This window comes from Echeneis naucrates, chromosome 3 (genome assembly GCF_900963305.1).
Source record: "Echeneis naucrates chromosome 3, fEcheNa1.1, whole genome shotgun sequence".
In the NCBI taxonomy this organism is placed as follows: domain Eukaryota; kingdom Metazoa; phylum Chordata; class Actinopteri; order Carangiformes; family Echeneidae; genus Echeneis; species Echeneis naucrates.
Window position 1 is genome coordinate 22,741,342 of NC_042513.1, and position 18,297 is coordinate 22,759,638.

Consider the following 18,297-nt stretch of genomic DNA (forward strand, 5'->3'; position numbering starts at 1 on the left):
TGGGGGTGTAAAATCTAAAAATAATGAGCTGCTAGGTGATACTTTGAATAACAGGGTTGAATAACATTTGTTTGCTCAAGTGAGTCCTTTTGAACGCTATAAATCATTTGAGACATTGTTTTTATACAATAAAACAACCAAAACAATACGTAATATGACCACAGCAGCAATTATGAGTCAGTGTGTATCATAAATCAACAACTATTAATAAAAAAAATCCCTCTGAATGAGTCATTTATGGTATATTAATAGCCACCCTTCAAACTTTGGTAAACATCACTGTGCAAAGGAAACATTGCATAAAGCGAATGTTGGTTGTTAAAAATTAATTAACACCCATCTTGTAATCGGTACTGTAATAATCATTCTCTCTCACACACACAAAAATCTCTGTTGGCAAGTTAGAAGCCTCCATCGTAGCAAATTATTAACTGCTTCTGTGGACTGTATTTAATTTCCTAGAGAGGAAGCGCGTTTCACTGAGTAAGTGATAACATAACTGGAGACCACAGACCTGAAAGTACCTGACCTATTTTTAGCTGTTGACTGAAGCTGTGAACATCATTAACAAAACATACCTTACACACGAAAAACTCAGCTTTTATATTAGCTTTATATGTCACATATTTATGCCCCTCACCACTACATCTGAGATTTCAGTTTAGTTCCGGATGTTCTGAGACTATGTTTACTATGTGTTTTTATGAATTGTGTCCTCTAAATACATATTATTCTTTACCACTGGCAAAGAGTAGTAGGCCAAGATAATCCAGAGCAACCCACTCAAAGGCCAAAAGACATTTACAGAATAGCAGCAGCTGTCCAGTTCCCACACACTGTAAGGTTCAGTTATTCATTCATTTCATTACTTCTCTGGTTCTTTCTTCAATTTTCTTAAAAAAAAAAAAAAAAATTATATTCCTTGAAGACCTTAACTGAACCCGTCTTTCGCTGTTCAATTTCATACATCCGTCCAAGTCTAATTTTAAATTAACAAATTACAATTGAAATACAGAACGGCAAACTGAATCTGACAGTTGGTTCGCGATGCTTCACATCACAGGTGTAATTTATGGTGGGTGGGTGAGAGGATGGAGGCGAGGATCAATGAGTTACAGTCGCGGCTCCGCACTTTAGCTACCTCAGCGCATGCTAGTGTAGCTAGCTATTAAGCTAAGTGTGCTTCACCTTAGTTTGGCTCGTTGATGCTGGTAACCATGGTAATTTCAGACAGAGAAAAAGGAGAGACGGAGTAGGTGAACACATGGACCGGCTTTATTCAAACATCACAACACAGGACTTTTAGGAGTTTCATCACACTGACTGTAAAGTTTACAGTGGCGTTACTTCTCCGTTCACCGAAGAGGGGGACAAACACGCTTCTCTGCAAGTGTACCCACAACACAACATGGCTACGTGCTGATTACGTCACACATTACCCAGAAGCCCACCTTCTTGAAGGGGATCCCCTAAAGTGGAGCTGTGTGGATATTAACCAGCTGTTTTAGCACAATATCTCATGTGCCACAAGTATCAGCACAACAATACATTTCAGCATGGTTCCCCATCGCTGAGAATATTTTGTGTTTGTAAACCTTTCATCATCTAATCTGTACCAGAAAAGAGATCAGACCAGACCAGAGAGACACGGTTCGATTTCCGGTGTGGGCAGCCGAACACGGGTAGGTAATTTCCTAATAGTAATGGACTGGGCTAATGCAAGATACAACGCCCCACTCCCCACTGCCTCTTTAAGTTTAAAGTGTTATGAAAAAAGTCTGAAATAAGTTTATGTTCCTGATTTGAGCAAGTTTTCTTTTATTCCTCATAAAAGTAGAACTGGATCCATAAATAGTAATCAGTATATGTAATACTGATATTAGTATCAGTTTTGTTTACAGTTGATCACATATTCAATCCTTCCAGACTTCAAAAAAACAAAAACATGAACACAAAACAGTATAAAGGGGCAGCACATGTGACAGGAGCCTCAGTCTCCTCCGGTGGAAATCTCAACCACCCCCAAATGTTCAACTCAAAGTTACACCCTTGCTTCACACACTCAGATTGTTGCCTCTCAAGAACTTCAGGAAGTTGATTGTGCGCTTCTTGCAGGATGTTGTGGTTGCTGCATGTGTTTTAATTGTTTCACTGCAACCCTCCCCACTGTCTTTACTATAAAAGCCAGTACTTTTTGTTTGTCTGTTTTTAATTACATCCACCTAGAGCGCTGTGCAATATTGTGAAAAACGTAATTGGGCCATCCATTACAGATGTTTGATATCTTTCATTCATAATGACTCTTGAGTACGGTTATCCCCACTAAATATAAGTTCCAGTTGATACCCCAGGTGTTTATTTCCACCTGATTTAACAAATACATCATCACTCAGTTGTAATAAGACGTGACTGTGGGAAGCATTCTGAAAAATAAATTTAAATCCAATTTTTTTCCCATTCATCAGAATGCTGCGTTGAGAAATCTTCTGCTGTGCTCACCTTTTTTCCTTCCCCCTCCGCTGGGTGCATATGCATGTAGTATTTAGACAACACTTATTTTATTCAGCTCTAGGCTTTAATTATTCCTATGAGAGGAAATTATGTGTGATATGCATCTGAATGCCATTATTTAAGCAGTCAGTGAAAGCTCGCTGTGATATGGTAGATTAACTTGACACTGATGGTAACTTCACGATGGTGTGAAGACCAGTGGAAGCCTTCGACTTTTGGTGGACTGGAGATAAAACTTTTTTCAAATGCCAACTAGTCTGTGACATTTTGCGGCGTGTGATCCTTTTCATATAATCTGCCTAAATGGTCACAACTATCCTGGCCAGCCAGTGGTAATTGAGGTCAGCCAGGCACAACAATGTGAGGTCACAATCACAGGCAGCCATCTGAGACTGTGTTTCTTGGACTTTATTCTATCTGTTTCTGCTTCAGTGTTTTGCCACTTTTTCCCAATTGATTCAGTAGATCTTTTGGACTCTCCCACTAATGTTGTACAAATAAAGTCAATTTGAATGCTAGGAATAATCCTATATCCTGGAATCTACGGCTTTCAGTGCATCAGTTATTTCCTTTCTGTTGCCACTGCTGTTATCGCTGAAAATGATCGAGATGAAATGCAAATAAGCTCCTTCGTGTGGAGCATTTTTTATATGTTGCTATAATAAACCTGAATGTGACACTGAATCCTGTAAAATGTGTTTAATATAGAGAAGATCCAGGGTCTGCGTGCCAGAGCTCCACATTAACTCAACGGTGTGTCCCATTATGTGAAATGGCAATTACTTTGGAAGAAATTGACATGCAAAATTTCTTCAGTGGAAGACTGACAATTTTCTAATTTGGTGGGTGTGATCATGGGTATTAATGCTGAGATTACTTTGAGCGATCCAGTGCTCTTTAGAGCAGAGCCACTCAGTGCTGGAGGAAGAGCTGTGTCAGTGCATCTTTTCTCTGTAATTTCTGTACTTCACTCATAATTTCTTCTTAAATGTCAAGACAGTCTGATGTCACTCCTCTCAAACATGGCATTTTTTTAAATACACAAAGATAATGACCACGTGAATAGGTTGAGGCAAGTTCATAAATAATAGCCATAATAGTAATAGTCAGAAATAGTATAGTGGATAATCATGCAATCACTGCTTTTGATTTTCTGTATACTTTGTGTAATTTTTTCATATAAAAAAACAGGTCTTCCTCGTTTTTAATATCTCAGTCACTGCTCAAGTTAAACTGAACCTTCTCTTTGAAATACCAACTGAGAGTTTGGCCACATACATAAAACATAATTTGAGTGAATAGATTGTTTTTCTCTTGCTTTGCTTTTCATCAGTTCACTGGTGATTGAACTAACAGTAGGTGGCAGGAGTGTCTTGTTTCTTGGCTCATCTAATTCATGATGCTCTCATCCATCAGTCAATTTTGTCATATTTGTTACCAGTAATGGTTTCTTTTCTTTTCTTTAGAAGAAGATTCTAACGCAGTAGATTTATCACAAATTATTCAAAAAAGCAGCTGCCCCGATGTCCTCCCTCGAGGCGCAAAGTGAATTCTGTGGTGGAGAGTGCAATTAGCTTCCTGGCACTGTTCACACGTGTGCGTGAGACAACCGCTTACATAAGCAATGACTCACTAATGACTAGGAATCACAAATGATTATCATGATGAATTTAGCCTTTCACCCTCAAAACACACACTGGTTGCATGCAACACTTCATTCTCCAATAAGTGTGAGATTCTCATTTGTCCCTGAGTGCTAGACATGCAAAAAACAAAACAAAAGCAGTGACAGTGTCTTGACTTATTATAAATATTCATTCATTGATTCTTTATAAACATCCTTTAGCATGATGACAAATTCAACACAACTATTCAATGGTCATGAAATTTAATATGGTGCAATGACTTTCTTAATTTTGACTCTCCAGTGTAATTAGGTACATTTTCCATTCTTCCAAATATCCAGTTTTTGGATAAATACTTATAAAAGGATGTTGTGCAAATTGTGTTTACTGCTTATTAGAAATTGAAAACCAGTAAAACTGAGTCAAACCTCAAATACTTGCTAAGCATTAACACGTTAGCCTTTTAGCTTAAAGCACCTTTAAACCATAGACTCACAGAGCAACTCACATTACTGCAGACTCTTGTTCAATCTTTACCTTGCTGTACAAGAACTGAATCAATTGATCTGCCCAAATAACCCTCTTCATAGAAACTTGTGCTGTATAATGCATGTATATCAATATGACAGGACATCTCCTCTTCCTAGATGTTATTTATGTTGATATGTGGGCTGGGATGGCTTTTATTCCTCAGGCCACTCCATAGTAGGTCTATGTTAAGGTCTTCTTACAGGAACAAAACTTGGAATTTAAAAAGCTTGTGAAATGCACATTCACAGCCTCTGCAGACGTGTAAGAATTACAGTAAATATACCTTTTATTTTACAGACAGTTGCATACAAAGGTGCAGTTTCTAAAAATGCAGTGCAATGTCGGACAGCAAGTAAACACGACAGGTTACAATATAAAAGCGCAGCACCATTAGCCACTGTACAACAGTGTCATGTCCAGCTACATTTTGATCGATGCACGTTTACTCTCACCCTTAGAAAGTGCTGTATGGCCATGAGGCTTATTATATATCCCTGTTATGTCTTATTTTTCTTGCATTGACACAAGTGACCACGAAAGAATAAAAATTAGTGCTCTTACATTGAAAAATACGCATACAGTACAAACAACATATAATGCCACTTCAGTCCAAAATGTCTCATGTCATCATGAGATCTGCATCCACCATCTGCGGCCAATGGCACGTGGACTGATACAATGCAAACCCAGGAGAGCCATTAACTGTTATTACTCTTATTTCTCTTTTAGCTGTAGAATTTGAACATAAGATTCCCCACAATATTGCGGAAATCAGTCCACAATAAGTTATCATGGCAAGGAATGGTGGTTGTTGAAATTACATTAAGCCATATTATATAATTAATCTCCTTCTCTGGTTTCTGAGGGGTTTTTTTTATGTGTGAAATAGATCTTCCCTCCAACCGTCTCTCTGCTTGCTCTTAGAGATATTAATTCAATGACATCTTAACAACTTTTGGAACATCCGCAGCTTTTTGTTTAGTGGGGGTCTTTCTGCCTTCCTGCTCAGCCTTTCTTGGCAGTCTGGGGCTGCCAGCAGCTTTGCGGCCAGTCTGAGGGCTGGAAGAACCAGCTGCCATCTTGCGCTGAAGTAACGGGCTCCTGGAGCACTTGGGCTTCGCCGGAGTCGATAAAGAGTCCATGACTTTTAGTGACCTCAGGCCAAGTAGACCACAGAAGTAGTTGCACTGGTGCTGGGCCACAAACTGCTCAAACACTTTGGGATTCCCTTCAACGGATAGACCTTGATGGCTGCAGCAACACACAACCCGGCCGTAAATCAGTAAAAAATTTAAATTACTTGTAAAATGAAATTTTCATTTTACCATTTACAAAAACAGCATGATACAAATATACTGACCCTGTGGATTTGACTGAAATCCCAACATTCGTGATCCTAGTGTCAACACCTGCAAAATAAAACCATGCAATTAAGTTACTTTTTTTGCTGTCCTGGTTATGATTCCAAATGTGGCAGGCGTGGCATTTTCCATCAGATTAAATACAAAAATTTCAAAACAACATAGAAAAAAGTTTATCAACATAAAGTGCTGTGTGATGGTCCTTGAGCCTGTGCATATGCCATAAGAAGGTAAAAAGGATCTTGTCTTATTATTCTTAACCTGACCTGCACTGTCTTACATTATTATTATTATAAGTCATGAGGTGGGAAAGGTGTTTAGTTTGTCAGAAAATTTGGGGATTGCTCACTGCCTCTTTTTTAACACAAACTTGGTCAATGCAAATTTTGCCGTAATGTGCGATGAAACAGAAAGGTGGACACTTTGTAATGTCCTAAAGCATTATAATTTTCATTTTATCGTTTTCATTTTAATTTGACACTTCGTCTGCCGAATTCAGGCGTTAGCCTACCCTCAAGCCGAGTGAAAAGCAGGTTGCCATTGGTCCACTGAAAGATCCAGTGCTGCAGGGCACAGCATTTCTGCTCGACTGCAGAGCCGGTCCTCGTGTTTATCCTGCCTGCATCATCCAGAATTGAATATTTCTCATAAGCTCCTGTCAGATCGGCCTCCACTGTGCCATAGGGGACAGTGTTGGCTGGTCGGTACATCAGGTAGACTGGAACCACCCTGCGTAACAAAGACTGATCATCAGGTAACTGACTTTTAGGGAGCCTTTATAGTCTATGCAATGTAAAAAATAACTATGAGAATAAACTGATCGCACTCACTCAAGACAGGGGCCAAAGTTTTCAATCACTCTTGCTTCTGCTGAGAAGATTTTGCAGTATTCACGAGCCAAGTTTTGAGTTTTACATTCCTGTAAGCAAAACATTGGAGAGCAGCCAGCAAAGATAAGCTCAACCTACACATGTAAACGCATTAAATCTTCAATTGATTAGAGCCGCAGTAAGCCTATGTGGGTGGCAGCAATGACACCTGACTGATTGACTCTAATGTGGGAATGGTTGAGGTTACAGGTTGGCATATTTAAATGGAGAAAAAAAAATCATATAGACTTACTATATCAAATCTTTCCTACATACCTGTTTGATAATGTCCAGGTTTCTTTCCATGAGGCAGCTCTCTTCTTTGCCTCCATAGGCGATTGGGTTGCGTACTTTAATGATACATGTGTTACCAGACTCAAACACGGGCTCCAGACCGTAGATAACTTTTGCCCTCCAGACTTTATTGGAACAGCCATCACCAATATGAGATTCTTGCATCATTATGCGGCCAAATAATTTGTTGGCCCACATGCCAGAGTCAGCCACACCCTTGCTGAATATCATGGGCGTCATTTCGATTTCTTCTCCAACTATTAAGGGCATGCAAAAAGAGTTTAGGCATAAGAAGATGCATATTCAAAAAAAACAGCAAAAAAACTGATTCAAACATGCAAAATGTTGTCTTACTGGCAAGGTCTTCATGTAGGGACATTCCTGCTAAGACTGCGAGAGAGAAGACAAAATGTGACATGATATAAACGTATAAACCAAAAAAGAAAAGTACCTCCAGGTGTTGTTGCAACACAATGTACGGTAGAAGAGGACATACTCTCTGCGCTGAGTAGTGTGTCTGTTGAGTCTGTCCCATATTCATTCGTGATCGAGCAACTGTAAACACCAGAGTCTCTGTATGACGCCTGGACAATGGCAAGATTGACCTGAGCTTCATCCCCTGCACTGGGAGAAACACAAATAACAAATAATACAGAATGTTTAAAAAAGCAAACAGACAAGAATTACAGTGAACCGCTTCTATGTGATCAATTCAGAGAAATTCAAAAGTATTTTTTACTTAATGACCACATAGACATTAATAGTAATTAATTCTGGGAATCTTTCCAAATATTATGCTTATTTTAACACTACTTGGTAGCCTATTCTTTAGAGTCAGTCTGAAAACTCACTTTCTTTTTATTTGCGCAACCTCCTTTTCATCTTTGTACCATTTGATCGTAGAGTCGCTGAGAACATTGAAGAACTGGCACCACAGTTTCAAGTGTCCAGAAGCATCTGCAAAGGTTTCGGCCCTGATTTTGCGAATAACTTGAGGAGCTGGAGGAAGAGGCAGCCAGCACAGAAAACAGGATAAAGACACAGTTGGGTAAATGTGAAATGAGTCTGCCACAGCCTCTAAAGTGTTCGAGTGACTAATGCAGTCACTGCGGTGTGTTTGTAACCGCAACCGACACTGTGGTCAGTCTAATTGCTGCAGCCTGGATTGTTGAACATACAGCATAAAATGGCTGCACATAAAAGCACAATCTCATATATAATCAATCAAAAGAGTATGACTTCCTGTGGACTCTTAGCTTATAACTAGAATGATAAATTAACCGGCTTTATGTCTCAGTGTGTGAGAGTAAATGAAATTAAGAAATTACAGCAGACCACTGCCCAAGAATAAAATATAGGCAATGCATTTACTGATTGTGCTTTTTCTATGTGAGTGCGTGTTTATCCAAAATAAAAAGGCATCTAGGGCTATATTATTAACTCTCTAAGGACCTTCTCTATCACGTCCAGCACACAGCTCTGATCATGTATTGCTGTATTGCAATGTGTCTTTTCGGATACTTCCACTGGGAGGTGCCAAAGAAAGATTTCCATGTACAGCACACAGCAACAATTTCTATTAAAAAAGCAAAATGTTGTTCTCTCTTTACCTTTGAACGGGTTATGCTTGTCCTTCTCTGCTGGTTTCCCCTCGGTTTTCAGAGCGTTGATTTCCTCGGTTTGCTGCAGACTTGGAGCTTGAGTCTCTGGTGCTGCCTTTCTTCGGCTCAGGAGTGGCGAACGCCTTTCTACAGGGGAGGTTTGCTCACTAGGTGGCTGAAGTAGGGACCGGCGTGAGAGATTTGGCGACACCGAGGGGGTCACAGGACTCGTGGAGAGCTTGGTGCTCTGGCTATAAGCCTCCTTTTTCAGAGCTTGGCTATCAACCGGTGAGGTGGCCTCTGTGGCCTCTTTGGGTTTTGCCTTGGATGTTAGGATTTTGCGTCGAGCTCCAGAGGCAAGCTCTTGCGGAGTAGCAGAGGGAATCGGTGAAACACAATTTCTTTTCTTTGACAGGGGACTGGTTTCAAGAGTTGGACTGGTTGAGGAGTCACTCCTTGAAACCGCAACGTTGTCCTGCTGAATAAGTTGAAGCTCTTCTGTTTCTGTGCTGAATACACTTTGAACAGGACACTTTTGGACAGCGTTTGTTTCATGTTCTTCCATTTTTAATTGCTCTAGAAGAGTTGTTGAATTAATTTCAGAGACACTTTCAATTTTGCTGTTGAATTTAATTTCTGGAGTTAACTTTTGTGTTGACTCCATGTCTTTGCCTTCAACAGGTTGATCCAAAATGGTAGTATTTGACTTCTCACTGCTGGCCTTTATAGGAGTCACAGATTCTTGACTCACAGTGACAGAAAGATTTGAAACTGATGTAGATGTCTTCGTTTCTTCATCTTTAATAGTTGAAAGAAGAAATTTGTCCATTTCACTGTCAGTGAGTGAAACAGTTTGACGATAAGACGGAACCAGATATGACGTTCCAGTTTCCTGCCCAATATCCACAACACCTTCTTCATATTTCTCAGCCATGCTATGAACTCCAGTGTCCTCTATAACAGGAGCTTTTGGTATAGTCTGAACAGGTGGAGAAGTTGTGTCTTGAGTCTGACTTTGTTCCTGCTCAGTTTTATTTAGTAGATGAGACGTAACTGTTGACCTCCTGGATGTTGGAGGAGCATTGTCAATTATTGTCTCAGTTTCCCCGCCAGGCGCTGACTTTTTGACATCCAGTTTACATTTTCTCTCATCACGTCTTAAGTCCTGGCAGCTCTCTGCAGCAGTTGTTGTAGGTTCTTGTACGTGAACTGGTGTGGTGCGCAATGAATTCGCTAGTGTGGGATCGAGAGCGCGTATTTGTGATCTCAGAAGTTCAGCAACTGAAATAACTTTTGAAACGGGTGCTGGGATTTCATTAAATTCAATAATTTGCTCGATATTTTTAGTATTTTCTGGATTATTTCTCAACTGCGGCACAACAGTCTCGCATTCATCTGGTTTTAGATTCTGTAATTCTGAGCAACTTTCCTCGCCCACTTTTGAATTTGGTTTCTCTTTCCGAGTTGCCTGGACAATGACAGCGGCTGCATCTTTGTGCTCTGCGTCTCTGATCGTTCCACTTTTAGTTTCTTCAATTTCGTGTATCGCAGCGGTTTCAATCTCCATCTCGACTATCTTCTCACTTGGGGCCATGCTCTGGTTGTCCCCCAATAACTTACCTACTTCTTTACCCTCTGCCTCCTGATCAAGTTGTATTTCCATCCCTTCAACAGTTTTTATAGCTGTATCAATTTGGCTTTGCAGGGGAGCAGGCGAAACGTTACACCCTTGTGTGTTGTCGCCATTACCAGAGTTTTTCAAGGGTGACTTCCGTAGGTCTGTAAAAAGGGCTGTATGGCTTTTAGTTGATCCTCTGGAATGATCCCATGTGTCCTGTGTCATTATGTCAATGGCTGCTTGAAGACCAAAGTGTAAAGACTGGGTCTGGATGTCATCTATTGTGGTCACGCTTTCTGATGGAGTCCTTTGTGGCGGTTGTGTGTCCATCATAAACTGCTCGCATGGAAGCTCAAGGCTGACAGGTGCATCATTCCTGGTCATCTTTGTATGGGCTGGTGTAACCTTGGGACATAACACAAGCAGAGGTTTCCATGCTGTGAACACTGAGACCCTTATCCCTGGCTATGAAGGACATGGATTAAACACATGTAGTTTTAAAAACAGTAACAGTGTAACCAGCAACAAAGGAAATTTACGAGTCAGAAGAGTTATTGACCGTAACACGTGGCTCCTAAACCTGCTGTTGGTAATGTCTGATAAAACAGTGGTGTTCATCTTGAACACCATTGTTTTATTAGAAAACTTGCTCTATTGGTACTGCTACATTCTGACTGATAGATTTAAGAGATGTTTGTTCGAGAAAAAAAAAAAAAAAAATCATGAAAAATGTTTTGCTTATGACGTTTATCAGTTCAGTTTCACACAGAATCCGAATGTAGCACATTCGCTAAAACCTGTTGCAGACTGTGTTGAAATCATATATTATACAGTCAGAACGTTTGAAAGTGCATGCCTGCTTGTTTCCTTTCCTCTTGTGCAGTCTAAGTCTGACATGATGAGCCTTGTCCAGCGGGACTGTTGCTATTTTGCATTTAAGTGTGGCCAGACAGGAATGGGAATAATTTTAAGAGGTGCCGTGCCGCTGAGGTAAGGCCAGTTGCACAAGCAGTGTACAATAGACATCCACTGTCCCATATCAACAAGATTTTCCGGTGGCTGAGCACTGATTTAGCATATTATCGCATAATCAGTCATTGCTTTTCTGTGTTTCAATCACATCATCATCGAATTTCAGGGAGCAGTTAGGTAAATTCACAGACTGGATGGGGACTGTTGGCCAAGACAGTGAGAGAACAACGGAAATAGGAAAAACACCCAGACAATATCTGCTGACCAGCACCTCCAAAGCTCACCTGCTAACATGTAATATTTCACAAGATTCATACAAAAAGTGCCAGAAACAGTGTCTTTTTAGAGAGAAAGGCTGTCTGTGCTCCTGTGTTTCCACTCTTTGTGCGAAGCTAAGCTAATCACCTGCCGGTTTCTCTCTGTGCTACTCTAACAGAGTGACTAATTACAAGTAAAAAGCCAAATTTCTGAAGAAATGCTTCTCACTGCTTCTCCTGAGACCTTTGAACTTGCGATATCAGATGTGTTGCATCAGTCTACCTTTTACAACTGTCAACATGTGCGTCATTTCATTCTTGTCACACAGCAAGGCATGCTTGTAAACTGCTATAAATAGCCCGAGGGCGCTTGTGTTACTGATGAAGCCTGTGTTGGCAGCACAAAGCACTCATGAGCTCATGTGAAAAGGCTCACTCACCTCGCTTGGCGGAGCCGTCTGTGGCTCAGACACATTTTCTTGGCAGGGCCTTGTTTCCGTGTCAGGCAGCTGATCTTCAGCCTGTTCACATGGATGCTGAGGCAAAGAAGTCCCGCTTTCACGTGGCTCCACCACCGACTTGAGGTCTCCGAGGGGTCCACCAGTGGAAGTGGTGGACTCATCAGGTTTTGGCGCAACACTTGACTGTGGTGGTGTTGATCTAATTTTGAAACCTCGAAAAGGACTTTGTTTCTGCACTTCCAAATGTTCTTTTGTCTCTTTGTTTACAGCCTCCTTCTCGTACTTAGCAGCTTGTTTGCCTTCAGATCTTGGCCCACCATGACCTTTAGCTCTAGCAGCAGGTGGCACTGTGCTCTGTGGAGGTACAGCCCGTTTGTTTTCATATTTTGAAGCAGCCAGTTTCTGACTTTGTGAGCTTAAATCCACAATAGATGAACTGACAAGCTTCTCTACTTCCATGATCTTCTCTGAATTTCCCTCAGACTGTACTTTGACTACACCCGCCAAGGCTCCCAAGGTTGGGGTCTCATCTTTCGCCCTTATTTCCTCATAAACTTTGTCTTTCGGTGTATCTGCTTTTGTAAATTTGGCACCGTTGGAAATTTTAATCTTCTTCTTGACGAAGGGACTTTTGGGTTGATGTACAGTGAAAATCTTCTGGGCACTGTCATATACGTACGTCCCGATATTGTTTCCATTTTCATTTACAACTTGTCCATTAGTGACTGGCTTTTCTTCAGCCTTCTCTGCTGGTGGCTCCTGCAACCTGTTCTCAATTTCCACAGCCGCTGCCTGATGGCTCTCCTCGTTGCCCTCATCCTCTGTGGAGCTAGGCGTGCTAAGAAAGGCCTCCATTGTGGAGCGGCGTTTTCTCTGTGTGCGGTCTGGGCTGATGGTTCGAAGCGGCTCCTGGTTTTCTTTACCTTCTGCTTCCCTGCGCCTGTGCTCAGCCTTTTGTTTGAGCTTTGCAAAGTAGCGCTGGTGGATCTTGAACTCATTCATTTCGCCCACCTCCAGGACCCCAGAGCAGGACACTATCCCTTTATTGTTGATTGCTGAGGCCTGGTATATAGCTGCGTCTTCTACAGTGCAACTGCAGAGAAAATCTAAATTAACTTAACTTAATTAAAATCAGTATTTGGTGGCTGAGCGGGAAAACTGAACTCTGAGCAGGAGGGTTAGGGTTAGTTTCACTCCCGACCATCTCCCTCTCCCTCCTTCTCTCGCTCTCTACCTATTTCCTGACTTTGTCAGTAAAATGTAACCCCATTCACCCAGAAGATAACAAACAAAAAAATTTGTTTTCAAGGAATAAAAAGAAGTCAAACACTGCCATCAACGAAACCCTTTTCAGAGGATTTGTTGTTGTTGAGTCTACCAAGACTTCTTGACTGAAATAATTATGCCTGATTTAAATCCCATATGTTGCGTATTGATAAACATTTCCTTAGAAAAAAGGTGAATATGAACAATAATCCCTGCGATCTCTTTCCTCATCATTATTTCAATCATACATACTTGTAAATGTGCAGGGAATGACTTTGTCCATTGCGGAATATTTCATATTTTGGCAGTCCGCAGTATCGGTCCAGCTGCAAATCGTCCTTATACCAATTAACTTGAGGGGCAGGGTATCCTGAAAAAAACAACACAAAAATTGTGATACGTTTTTCGAGAGAGAGAAATGGATTTCAACTGTCAAATATATGGGAAGTCAGGTGTAAAGAGAGATTTGTTTAGAAAATACCTAAAAATACTTTCTTTACAGTGCTATATTCTTGCATGCTGCTTGTTACTTTATCAAGTAGGCCTTCCGGGGCCTACTTGATAAAGCACATGAGAGCATGGATTTGTGATATGTTTGTGACGGTCCCAAGCCCAGAGAAATGGGGTGGATTGCGACAGGAAGGGCATCTGGTGTAAAAACTTTCCAAATCAAAATCACAGAGCTGACTTGCTTTGGCGACCCCAAAATAGGGAAAAGCCGAAAGAAGAAAAGATCAAGTGGGCCTCCAGTTTATTGATGTGTGAGGTGGCCGTAACTTCTCAACATGTTAAAAAAAAAAAAAAAATCTCTAAACTTGTCAGAAAACTGCTTGAAGCAGTGTTTACCTGTAACCACACACGAGAACTTCACATTGCAGTTTTCCGACACAGCTTTTGACTTGAGGGTTGTTTGAAAGGAGGGCTGGGTTTCCTCAGTTAGCTGTGCCATCACGCTGCAGAGTGTGCTCCTGTGCAAGAAAAAGGGACACATTAATATGATTTATTGAAGCACACATGATGTAGTCATCACGTCGGTCTCTGTTTACTCTTGTTGGGACCACACAGAGTTGCTTGAACGGTTCCTGGGGAAAGTCCCCGCAGAATGCAGCTCATGTCTAATTATGTTGCTGTGTTTCAAACAGATCACACGCAGGAAAAAAACTAAAAAATGAAATCTGCCGTTCGGCATGACTAGTTGTTTTGGTACTTCCCATCGGTCCACGTGAGATTAATTAGAGAAATTAAACATCAGTATAAATTTAATATGGTCCAAGAATATTGAACCGTTGTCGTGTGTGGAAATGTGGAAAAACATCACTCCAATAGTATAACATGAAGTGGTGCGGGCTCGCACGCAGATTACAGTATCATTAACTATCATTAACTATGTGCAGTGGATCCACGTCTGCTGTTGACACCCATTTCAGTGTTTGATCGATGCATAGTTAAAGGATACCGTTACACTTCGCTGGATGTTACTCATGATTAAGCAAACGCATCAAAACACCACTGCTAAGGACAGTCACACTACATCCCAACACAGCTGCTGGATCACAGCCTCTGCAACAAACTAACTTTGGGGGGTTTTTAAGGAAATTTTATTTTTTGTTTTCCATCCTAAATTTGGTTTCTGTTGATCAACTGTCAGATTACATTAAATAAATGACATTCTCCGGCTTGTATCAGTCGCTGCAAAATTATCTCCAGACATGATTTTGTAATAGTAAGAGAAATACTTTTTTGCCACATGAGTAATTGTCCTAATGAAGATAAACCAGGCAGCAAATTAAAATTTTTTTTTTTTTTTAGCAGGAATTCATGGGTATCCCAGGAAGTGTTTAGACAGTTGCCCTGTAATATTGACTTGGAAAAACAATATTCTTACAAGTTGATTTGTCATTAAAGAGGTGGATATGAAGGTCAACACGCTTTGTTCCATGAACAAATCTTTCCGTGCAGAAGCAGTAGTTAGATTACTCGATATGAAATGGGGCCCGTGGTGAATTATTGAGATGCTGCTCTTAATCAGCAGTTTATTGAAACTATGGTGACCATGACAACAAACAAAGAAATACTGTAACACGCCACACACTTTAAATCAATCCCAGGTTCGGGAAACTTTGAAGTGTTGCACATAAATGGTGACATCTTCCCAACCGTTGTGTTAATCAGCGAGACACCAAGTCAGTCTTTAATCCATACCTGTTTTCTGGTCTCACGTTAGAGAGGTAGCTGCAGCTCCCGGGCCGGCTACCTCCACCGTTCTCGTCCACGCTGCTGGATCTTCCATTCCAAGAAGTGGAGCGTGTTGTCATCCTTCGGGAACCCATTTTTTCCACAAGATAAAGGGACAACAAAGAAAAAAAAAAAAGGTTCTCCAGGAAAACAAAAATGTTTCTGTTGCCACTTATATTTCGTCGTTCCTCAGATTTTTCTGAGCTGAAAGAGATCAAAAGATTGAACACAGGAGTTTCACAACAGAAAGGCAAATGTGCCACATTTTGAGGAAAATGCTCAAACTTTTGCAGCAAACACAAACATTCCCAAGAGATGTTTTGTAAAATATTCCTATTCTTTAGTCATTAGTTACATAAATAATATTAATTTGTTTGTTAAAGGAAACTCACTTTTGATAAGCTCCTTTTCCTCCTTTGACATACCCCACAGCACTGACTTAAGGCACTGCAATTTCCAATCAAACATGAGCATGCGTAGGCTGCTGGACTATTTATAGTTGGCCTGCAAATAGGCACAAGAGCACATCACACTTTCCAAAACTTGCCTTCGGACCATCATATAAAAAAAAAGGCAGAAAAAACTGAAAGCTTGTGTTTTAAATGTTCTGTGAGGAAGCAAGAGAAAATCCTTTTGAAGAAAAATGTTCCACAACAATTCCATATCAAATACAAGGTCATCCCGGTTGCGGTAGCTCCCTGAAAAGGATGAGAGGGTTTAAAAAACAGATTTAAGTTTGTTTGCTTCTGCTCTATCGTTACGGACGGACAGCAGGAGCTCAGAGAAACGAGGAAGCCCTTTTTTGTGTTCGGCCATTGGCTGCTGTTCTCCTCAAACTTTTTAGCTCTGTGCTCTGACTGTAATAAAGAATCATATGATCCTGTCACTCAGGAGGATGACGTCTTCACTTTTAAACCCTTTAATATGAGCAGCACGTTCTTCGAGCCGTCCCGTCACAGTTCTGATCCTAAATCTGGCTGCTGTGAGCTCACCAAGGGCTCCCTGAGAGAGATTATTATCAAAACATTTCAAAAACAGCATCAACTCATACGTTTCCTCTATAGAGTAATATCTTTTGAAATAAGTGCCCCCTTATAATATAACATAAGAAAGCGGAGCCTACCAAGTTCTTTGGCATGCATTGTCCTGTGAGTGACAATTGCAGTAGTTCCCCAAAGGAAAAGCAGTAGGAATAGAACAGCCTTATATAGGCTGGTCCCACAGGCTGCCAAAGAGCTATGGGCTCTTATCTGAACACGAGCACGCACGCACACACACACAGACACACACACAGTGTTTAAGGCGCTGTACTGACTTTATCAAACAATGTATGAATACGTCTCAAAATACTGCAGATAAGTAAAAATTAAACTAAACAAGGCTGAGAATAATAACGAAGTATCAAAGTAGCCTGTCCCATAATATCGATTACAGATATGATTTTTCAAGTTCAAAGACATCAGCTTGAATTATGCCTCATGCTGACACACAAACTTGTCATATTACACATGCAAGTTTTGTTTTTCTTCCATCCATTCATCATAATCTGTAACCATAGATCCTAGACTTTCCACTTTTCCTGCCAGGGAAGTGATAACCCGACTCCACAAAAAGATCAAAGGAAGAGCCTCACTTCAAAATCAGAGAAAATACTCACAACATGTAAATATTCTCATAGCCAGTAAAAGATATTTAACCCCCCCACGGACTGCAGTGTGGTGAGTGATTCCCATACAGGGTTCCCTCAACAAACACACACACAATGGCATGATAGACGTGTGTGGGCTGGAGAGCCCTTGTGTGTGTTTGACTGCTTGTTCTTGTGGGGGGGCTGGAAAACAGAGTTGCCTCAGCATGGTGTGAATTTTCTGGATGGGGTGTACACTGAGAGATCAAAGCATAGCGGGGTGTGGTAACGCCACAGAGAGCGGGGAGCCGTTGTGTGACTGCATTTGACGGTGGATCCCCCTTTAAACGAGTAAACTGCTCGCTGTGGAGAATTCCTCCTGCTGAACCTGCTGAAAATGCAGACACACACGAAGAGCTGTGTAGTGAAAGGATAAAATCTGACACAGACCTGCGTCTCCGCTTGTAAAAACAGAAATAAAAGTTCGTATAGATGTTAACTTTGACAGACAACCAACTTTTCCTTGAGCTTTTGTTTGTTATTTTTTGTAATTCATGTTTTATTATGCTCCCTAACCTTATCACCTCATTAGTGTTTTAACAATCCCTGTCCAAATCTGAAGTGTGTGTGTGTGTGTGTGTTTGGGGCTATTGTCTCATGTGTTCATATGAATGGTGCCTGTCAGTTCGTGTTATTACTCCGGCTGGTGGATTTATAGAGGTACAAATGATGCTCTCTGCACCGTTTATGCCATTATCACTCTTTTGCACACTAAATTGGGCATTAGCAGAGATAGAGGGAGGTTACCGCGGGGCAAATGTAAATTGTTATAATCACTCATTAGAACTGGAGTGGTAATGGATGGACCCACGACCACAGGACTGTTATTGTTGCCCGGCATGCGTGCGGAGGTGCGTGGGGGTGTCTTCTGTGCCGGAGGGGGACAGGGATAGACCAAAAGGTATGAGGCAGGTTGGACAACTGTCAGTTCTTCAGTTTCACCATGGCATTCATTCACCGGCTCCATGGACATCCAATAAATAGTGACCTTTCGGTGTGTGGTCATGAA

General features: G+C 41.0%; 1 protein-coding gene across 2 annotated transcripts; it reads right to left on the minus strand.

Moving 5' to 3' along the window:
- Positions 1-4,514: 4,514 nt before the first annotated feature.
- alpk3b (alpha-kinase 3b) lies at positions 4,515-16,286 on the minus strand. 2 transcript variants are annotated; one of them, XM_029497567.1, is made up of 14 exons: positions 15,994-16,286; positions 15,569-15,805; positions 14,213-14,334; positions 13,619-13,736; positions 12,080-13,193; positions 8,802-10,815; positions 8,043-8,190; positions 7,688-7,815; positions 7,546-7,581; positions 7,174-7,448; positions 6,859-6,947; positions 6,540-6,757; positions 6,028-6,076; positions 4,515-5,918 (listed from the first exon to the last, which is right to left on the minus strand). In XM_029497567.1, the coding sequence occupies exons 2-14, from the start codon at positions 15,694-15,696 to the stop codon at positions 5,597-5,599; spliced, it is 4,761 nt and encodes a 1,586-aa protein (XP_029353427.1). In that variant the 5' UTR covers positions 15,697-15,805; positions 15,994-16,286; the 3' UTR covers positions 4,515-5,596. The 2 variants fall into 2 exon arrangements, with proteins under 2 accessions (XP_029353427.1, XP_029353428.1); XM_029497568.1 differs by lacking the exon at positions 6,540-6,757 and having other exon boundaries at positions 5,888-5,918.
- Between the last annotated feature and the right edge of the window lie 2,011 nt (positions 16,287-18,297).

What these genes read in the sequence shown, in the direction of transcription:
- alpk3b (XM_029497567.1), bottom strand. Translation starts at nt 15,696, where the DNA reads ATGGGTTCCCGAAGGATGACAACACGCTCCACTTCTTGGAATGGAAGA. An exon ending in AACGTGAGACCAGAAAACAG is followed by an intron (nt 14,335 to 15,568) that starts GTATGGATTAAA and finishes TTTCTTGCACAG; the next exon opens with GAGCACACTCTGCAGCGTGA. An exon ending in GTTCTCGTGTGTGGTTACAG is followed by an intron (nt 13,737 to 14,212) that starts GTAAACACTGCT and finishes TGTTTTTTTCAG; the next exon opens with GATACCCTGCCCCTCAAGTT.